Raw genomic sequence first — 8,516 nt, 5'->3', positions numbered from 1 at the left:
TTGCATTGTCTGTGAGATCACTTGCATTTCTGGTTACTTTATTTGAGAGGAATCCAGCTTGGGAGTATTTATAGCAATGCTTTTGCTGCTGATGTCTGTGCTCCAGGTGCCGTTTGCCTCTCTGCGGAGGGTCCCACATATGCACTGTGCCTTCATTTGTCAGAAGCAAGACAGTCGGCAGCGTCCGCAGTGTTTCATCTGCCCTCGTGGGAGACGTCACATACCATGCACCAAGGCCTACCGCGTGTCTGGGAATGCCCATGCTAGGAAGGAAGCGATGCTTTTGGAAACATGATATGCATTTGCTATGAATAAGCAGGAGCTATCGAGTGAGCTCAGTTTGTGAAGGGCGGTTTCCAACACAAGCACCAGCGCACTCCACCTCTTGAGTCCACATTCACCACCACGGTGGCAGCTGTGTTTATACAGAGCGTGCCGTCTGCGCTCATGTCTGATCTTGGGCAATTATTCCCAGCTCCGAGCCTGCAGGGACAGAGGCAAGGGCCCAGGTCTCAGGGGATGGAGTGAATGCCCCCCGTTCCACCCTCTCCTCCTCCATGCCAGGCACCAAGGGAGGTTTCCCTGCTGCTCCCCCTGGCACCTGACAGCCTTGGTGTTGGATGGTTTGGCTGACGACTGGTTTTAACTAAACCTTCTCCTAGTCCTGTCCTCTCCGCCGCAGTCCCAGTCCTTAGGAGAAGCCATAGCTTGCCTGTACATTTATAACAACCCCCACCCCAGGAAACCTTTAGCCCAGCTAGAAAACTCCTGGTGGGTTTCTATACACCCTCAAGCAGTATCTGGAAATTGCCCCCTCCCCTACTGGAAACCCCAGTGGAAACCACGTTCCAGTTCATCTTCCTCGCTGTTCTTTTCCTAAACTTGAACAGGCCGTGGCATGTTCCTGGCTCCATCCCATGCCGTTTCCCAGCAAGGCCAGGAGCTGCAAAGCTGGTGTGTCTGCTTTCAGCACTTCTTGATGTCAGTGGACACGGGTGCAGACTGCTGCCTGTTTTTTTCAAGCAGCTTTTCACAATTCCAGGCTAATAAATCCGAACGCTGCCAGCCACGGCCACTAAACTTTTCACCACCATGGACGGTGGTGGAGGTCCATCCCGGTGCCGCCCACAGCTGGTTTTATCGAGACCTAGAACATACACACCAGCTAGCGCGGGAGCGGATCTCTGTATTTGCTGACGCGCGAGCGGGCAGGGGAAGATGCAGCATAGGTAACAGTTATGATGTGCAGTGATGGACCCGCTCATGGTGCTGAGCTTCCGCTGTATTGATTTGGTATATTTACTATAAATATGCACAGCGAGCAGCCTCCCGAGCCACTCCACAAGTCCTGATGCAGTCTCCCTGGTCAATTCGTACTGGGAGAGAGACCTCCAGGCTTGAGATCTGTGCACTAAAGCAGCACCCACGGTTATCCCTTACGCCTTGGTGGATACAAGCATGGTAACACAAGAAGGAAAAAGAACCTGAATTTTGCTGTTGAATTTCCAGATCCGACTCTCTCAGATAATACTCCTATGACAAATACTAGCTCTGGGGCTACGTTATCCGTTCAGCTTGCTCTTTCCTTAGCCCAGCACTATTCTTCCTGGCTTCCATGCTTCCTCGGCCTTCTCGCAAGCCAAAGGCAATGTGCGCCTCTGATGTAATCGCCAGGACACTTTCTTTTCTTCCACGACTCTGCACCACCTTGTTCTCATGAAGAATCTCACCACACCTGCCTGCCTTCACCTGAGCTGCCTTCCTGCATCTTATCACCTCTCCCCACGTTTCGTCTGCCTCAGCACAAAGCGACGCGGTGGGAGTCAGTGGCAGCAAAAGCCACATTGGCAGGCGCAGAATTCTGCCCTTTTGGGCAGCTGGCATCCCCCATCGTCTGCCCCCTTTCCACTGCGCTCACCCCAGGATACGTGTCCTCCCCTCCGCTCCCCTCTGCTTTCACTCTGTCCCCAGCCCACCCCCAACGCTGGCACAGGGTGCTGGTGAATCGGATCAGCGCGCTTTCTCCTCGTCCGCCGTTCTTTATGGCTGGCAGGAGCTCCGCAGAGACATCTCGGGGCCACTTCTCTGTCGTCCTGATCTCTCCTTAAACTCCGTATCTGTGATGCAGCATTCACCCAGAGTTAAGCCTCTGCCGTGCTGTGCTGCACCTGCCGTGTATTGCGCTGATCCCTGCTGCCTCCCTGTTTTCTTGTCCTCCCCTACCTGCTTTGAGCATCCGTCTGCAGCACTGTGTCTTGATTGCGAGTCAGGTGGAGCAAGGGCTGTTTTTCTTGCACGTGTGTGTCCAGCTCCTTGTGACTGGGACGGTGATCTCTGATAGGGACCCGTTAGCTTGGCCTCAAAACAAACATGCACAATTACTTTGCAGCAGAGATGGGAACGTGGCTGATTCATAAGAAATCTTGGGGCCTCTGCCCAGGTAGGTCTCAGTGTAGCATCCTACAAGCAGGTAGAGCAGCTTTTTAGCTCAGTTGGTTACAGCGTGGTTAGAGCGTAGCACCAATGTTGTAAGTTTGATCCTAAGTTAGACAAGATGACCTCTTGAGGTCCCTTCCAGCTTCTCTGCGGTTTATGAGCTGCTTGCAGGATCTGGCACAGACTGGGTGGGGGACACTGTTATGTGCACTAGGCTGCGCAGCACAGCTTGGGTCACCTCAGGTGACAATTGCGTTGTGAGGAGGTTCCCTGCCCTCCTGGAGCCGCAGCACAGATGGACATTTAGCCTGGCCCTTTCCCAGGCTGCTGATTCTGTCATGCTTTGCACACGTGTCTGCATTGTTGCTGCACCATGGAAATGGCCAGCAATACTAATTATTACTAGTTATTAGTAGCGATGACATCACAGATCTTCCAAAGCACCAGAAGAATTTAGGAGCATGGTGTCTTTCCATGGGATCAGGGCTCCTAAACACCTGAGGTGCCTTTGCGAATCTTCCTCGTAATTCTTTGAGACAGATTTTCAAAGGGACGTTCTATGGGAGCTGGTGCCTAACTCCCTTGGGCTCTTTGGAAAACCCCAATTTGTCCCACAGCCAGGAAGTTTCCTGCGTCTCTTCTCCTTTCTCCGTTCTGAAGATCTCCCACGGTAGCTTTCTGATAAGCATCTTGTTTCCAAGTTCAGGCTAGGATACCTCCTCTTTCAGTCCTAGCCTTTCCCCAGAACAGTAGCCACACCTGTCCTTGCTCCTGCATGTGTGTGATTACAGCTGCATTTCATAAATCCACAGTCTGGAAGGCTGCAGTAGAGTTGGCCACCCGCCCATTCTTTATCATAAGATAACCACTTTACCACTTCGGTGGAGTGGCAATAGCAGGAGAGAGAAGGCTGTCAGGGAAACCCATGCAGCTTAACAGCACTGAAGATAAAGCAGGACCCTTGAGTCCTTGGCAGAACTGAAAGGGTGAAAGTTCATGATTCTCCTTAGACACTTTGTCCTTTTACTCTTCTCACCTTTGTTTGAGGATTTTATAACTTGCTATAAAACCCCATGAAGCATGAGCAGTCAGGAGCCAAGTCCTGCCCCATATTACACCCTTGCAAGGGGTGGCAAGGTGTGACCATGGACAGACTTTAATGTGTGGAGACAAATACGTCCCTGTGGTGTAGCAATGCAGTTACCCCAGGGAGGAGTCCGACCTGTAGTCCTGAGGGACTCTGGCAGGAGCACACGTGCTACTAAGCAAAAGGCAGATCCTCGTTTACACGGCACCTTCTTTCCAGTGCTGCAAGAGCTCCTGGTCTGTAAGGCAGCAAACAATTGCTCCATCTCAACTGGATCCCATGAAATGGTGGTGGTGGTGGTGGGGTCATTCTGGTCCTTTCTCCTTCTCCCTACAGAGAGCCATATTGTTCCTCAGGCTGTTTCTGCTCTGCCCTGGGGCTGGGGTTATGTGCACGTGAGATACAAAGCAGCATGGAGAGACAGGTCACATTTTGGTGCCTCCAGGAGTGTTGCTGCACCGTACCCTGCAGCACACCGTGCCTCAGAGCAGCATTGCCAGTGGACAAGCCATTCCTCATATTGCACCCTGTCCTGGAGCAGCCCCCTGGATCCTGTGCACCATATGCTATGAAATACTCTCTTCCTCCAGCCCCCTCCTGCCACCACTGCCCCACAGCCTGGCTGTGCTCTGGACACTGCTCCTGAACATGAGTACACAGTAGGAAGATGCCCAAGTAGCACTGCGCACCATGGGCTTTCACTTCTCAATTATCACTTCTCTCTGGCAAAGTCCAAATTACACTGAAAGCTCCTTGACGTGGAGAGCTTCCTTTCTCGTTACTAGAAAGTATCTCCAGTGCAATTCCTGGAACTGCAGGTGCTCTGGAATCGCACAAAAATATGTGCACCTTAAGTTCTAAAATGAGCAGAAATCAAACCTTTGTGCTTCGTTTGGTTACTAATGAGCAGTCCTAATTAGTTACAGGGGGGCTCATTTAATGCCTAGAACTAAGTAATTGCAGGATTTAATTAAATTAAGTAGAAGGACTGTGGTCCCAATGTTGCAACTGGATCCAGCCAGGCACAGACATCACTCTCACAGAACCACTGGCAAGATCAACAATGAATAGAGCATAGGATGCCAAAAGTGGTTGTTTTTTTTAATGGAAGGTTTAAAGGGATTAATATGTAACTTAAAAGTGAAGTATGTCCAGGTATCTCAAAGTAGCAAAGAATTCACTTGTCTCAAAGAATTCCAGCCTCGGCCAGTCTTGAACAGCTATGATATAACCCACCAGAGCAGTCTCACCAAGTCAGAGGTTTTACTTGTGGTTACCCATCTTCAAGAAAAATGAATTCATCCTGGCACAGGTGTAGAAAAGGGGGTAATTAGGGGAATGAGGAGGATATCTTTTGAAAGGAGACTAAAAAAGCTTGCCTTGTTTGATCTAGCCAAAGGAAGGCAGAGAAGGGACACAATTGCTGTCTATAAACACAGAAGGGGGAGGGTGCGTGCCCGCGTGCATGTGTACCAGGGAGGGAGAAGAGCTGTGTGGGCTAAAGGACAGCACTGACATCAGAACAAATGGGTGTACACTGGCCATGAATTCATTTAGGCTGAAAATCAGTGTAAGATTTCTAACCACGACAGGAGGGAGGCTCTGCAACAGCCTTCTGCATGGAGTAATGGAGACAGGAAACTAATAGGTTGTAAGATGGAGCTTGATAAATTTATGAATGGGACTACGGGGTGTGGCTGGCTCAGGGTCCCCAAGAAGCCCCTTTTTGTCCTGTGTCCCTCTGGCCAGAAAGTGTTTTTCTAGCCATTTAATCAGTCTCAACTTGGCTGTATACACCGGCCAGAGATTTCACCGCAGCATCACTGCACCTGGCTCAACGAGCTGTGTGTGAACTGGAGCACACCATTTAGAGCAGAGCCCAAGCGCTGGAGAATTTCCCATGTCCTTTGGTCATCTGTTCCAATGGCCGAAAAACTCCCCTTTTAAAAACATGCGCCTTATTTTCATTTTGAACTTTGTTGACTTCAGCTTCTCACGACAGGAATGTGCTACGCCTTTGTCTGCCGGATAAAAGAACCTTCTGCTATCAGCTATCTTTTCCCTGGGGTGGTAATTATAGACTGCAGTCAAATCACCTCTTCACCTTTTCTCAATAAGCAAAATAGATTGAGCTCCTTTAGTCTGTGAGTATAAGGCTCATTTTACGTACTACAGCCAGACCTACAGATGGCTCAGGCTGTGGTTTATTCATGAAATTCCTGGCTGGGGAGGGCTGCTATGCAAAGGTCTCGGTGTCACAAACTGAAGTAAGCAGCACGTCATGCTACATTTAGCAAATCCTGTAAAATGAAAGCTGTTATTATTACAAATAGTGCAAACCACAGAAATACTGAAGGGAGATACGTTCCTGGGACTGAGAGGCTGAGGAATGCCCAGCCCCAGATGAGAGATGGGTTATAGGAGCATTTCATAGGGTTCGCAGGATGCAAAGTCAACATAGATCTAAGACTTTGCAGGATGAGGAAGTAGGTGATTCCCCTAGTTTCTTCCCTGGAGAAATAAATCTCTAGGTTCACAATGGGGGCCTACAGAGGCAGATAAAGTCCGTGACAGCACCAGCACTCCTGTCTGTTGTTGGTGTCTGGACTGCCCCTGTCCTCACATGCAGATGCCTGCCCCAACCCATTCCCCCATTGCTCTTTCCATCCTCTCCAACAAAGCCCCTGCCACAAAGCACCCCGTTTCCACCCTGCACAGCACCTCCACAAAACCCCTGGACATGGGCAGATCCTGGATTTTGAAATGAGGGGTGCAGATGGTGTGGTGCATCATCACCTAGAACACAACACACGTTTTCCTCTAGTTAAAAAGAAACGAGAAGCTTCACTAATAAGTAGGGGCCCGGAGCTGTAGTATTCTATTTCAGATTGAAGCAAAAAAATAAAAATTTTATTGGAATGTGCATTCATATTCTGTATCATGTATTATATATAAAACACAGCAAGGTAGGCCAAATAATCCCAAGATATTGTTTGATTAGGCCTGGCTTGGGGGCAGACTTTGTGGGTGCTCTGGGGCTCAAGCACCCACTGAAAAAAATCTGTTGCTCAGCACTCGTGAGCCATGGCTGCTTTGATTTTACATGTTAGGCAAAAACCAAAGGCCATACTGATGAGTCCTGGAGTCATTACAGCCAAATGCATGTCTCTTTTTTACATTCATAAAACAAAAGCAAACTGTCTTGAGCATCTGGACAGTGCCTCCTGTGCTTCCCTGAAAGCGATTTCCACACCTGAGCTGACGTTCCCTTGAGTTAGTATTTCCACACCTGAGTTTATGGTTTTAGGTAGCATTAAAAAGCAGTCTGCAAGGGTGTGCCATAGGAGCTCCGGTGACTAAGGAGCAGCTAAAAAGACAGCAGCATGGCAGACCTAGGGCTAGCTGGAGAAGTGGCACCAATAAAGACCATTTAAAAGGATTAGAGAAGGGGTGGGCAAAATGTGGCCCGCCAGGCCATTCTATCCAGCCCGCGGGGCCCCTAAAAAATTTAGAAATTAATATTTATCTGCCCTGGGCTGCCTGTCATGTGGCCCTTGATGGCTTGCCAAAACTCAGTAAGTGGCCCTCCGCCCGAAATAATTGTCCACCCCTAAATTAGAGGGTCATTGGCACCTATGGTATGGAGGGTTTAGAAAGGACCAGAGAAATCAGCTAGCTTCACTGCTCCCTGCATAGGCAACTGGATTTAAACTCTGGATAGATCACTACCCTATGCCCCATACCCCATGCCCATCCACATGCCCCATGCCCCCATACCCCAGGTCTTTTGCTGTTGTGTATCCCTTTAAATCCCATGCCCATGCCCCATGCCCCATTCCCATACCCTATACCCAGTGCCCCAGGTCTTTTGCTGGTGCATATCCTTTTAAATCCCAATCCCATGCCTCATGTCTTTTGCTGGTGTGTACCCCTTTAAATCCCAATCCCCATATCTTTTGCTCGTGTGTACCCCTTTAAATTTCAATCCCATGCCCCATGTCTTTTGCCGGTGCGTATCCCTTTAAATCCCAATCCCCGTGTTTTTTGCCCCTGTGTATCCCTTTAAATCCCAGGCCCATGCCCCATATCTTTTGCCGGTGCGTACCCCTTTAAAGTCCCGTCCACTACCCCTGACCAATCAAAGCCGGGATTCCCGCACGGCGCGAGGCAGCCGACGGCGAGCGGGAGGGACCAAAGAGCGAACTTCCTCCACGCCCTCCCTCTCCGCCCCGCCCCTTTTCCGGCACCGCCTTCTGATTAGCGCTGGCGGCATCTGAGCTCTCCAACCGCAGCCAATGGGAGCGCTGGAGGCCGCCGGCGGGGGGCCGGGGATTGGTGGGCGGGCCGAGCCAATGGGCGCGCGGCGAGGCGTTGATATAAGGCGGCGCGGGCACTGAGGCGGTGCAGTGTTCCGTGCAGCTGGTGGCCGGGGCGGACCTTACTCTGCTCCTCCGCAGACGTTTCCCCTCAGAGTTGGTTCTTAGTCTTCCTGTGCTTCTTTTTTTTGTTTGTTTTTTGATTCCTCCCCGTCACTTCCGCCTCGTTTCCTCTCCCGCTTCCGCCTCCTCTTCCGGCCGCTTCAGCAGAGGAGCGTCGCGATGCTGTCGGCAGCAGCGGGGGGCCCCGGGCCCGGCGGCTTGGAGCGGCGCGGTGGCCGCTTCAGCGTTCTCACCTGGGAGCAGGTGCAGCGGCTGGACCAGATCCTGGGCGAGGCCGTGCCCATCCACGGCCGTGGCAACTTCCCCACCCTGGCCGTGCGGCCGCGCCGAATCGTGCAGGTGAGGGGGCGGGTTGCACCTTGTAGACTGGCTACGTCAGAGGCGCCCCCTGTTGTGGAGGTTGGGGCCTGTGGGGCGTGGGTTACGTCTCCCTGCCCCCTGAGGAGCTTGGGCTGGTGGTGTGGAAGGGGTTACCCCCGCCACTGCAGGTTTAGGTGCCTCCTTCCCTGCCCCCCACCCCTCTGCCTTGTAGCTGGCAGCATGCAAGGGGTTAA

At 51.3% G+C, this 8,516-nt stretch overlaps 1 protein-coding gene and 1 long non-coding RNA gene across 2 annotated transcripts in view; both read left to right on the top strand.

Moving 5' to 3' along the window:
- LOC109294193 overlaps window positions 1-4,587 on the top strand; it is a 23,991-nt gene extending 19,404 nt beyond the window's left edge. Inside the window, exon 2 of the long non-coding RNA XR_002096479.1 lies at window positions 3,860-4,587. This is a non-coding gene — a long non-coding RNA (uncharacterized LOC109294193). The remainder of the gene's footprint in view (window positions 1-3,859) is intronic.
- Window positions 4,588-7,948: 3,361 nt separating this feature from the next.
- FAM46B (family with sequence similarity 46 member B) overlaps window positions 7,949-8,516 on the top strand; it is a 14,694-nt gene continuing 14,126 nt past the window's right edge. Inside the window, exon 1 of the mRNA XM_019512493.1 lies at window positions 7,949-8,301. Coding sequence (XP_019368038.1) covers window positions 8,122-8,301 — 180 coding nt within the window. The 5' untranslated portion in view covers window positions 7,949-8,121. The remainder of the gene's footprint in view (window positions 8,302-8,516) is intronic.

The sequence above is a fragment of the Gavialis gangeticus genome, unplaced genomic scaffold (assembly GCF_001723915.1).
Source record: "Gavialis gangeticus isolate Ggan-Ray unplaced genomic scaffold, GavGan_comp1, whole genome shotgun sequence".
NCBI lineage: Eukaryota > Metazoa > Chordata > Crocodylia > Gavialidae > Gavialis > Gavialis gangeticus.
Note: the sequence above shows the minus strand (reverse complement) of the source record. Positions and strands in the feature narration are given on the sequence as shown.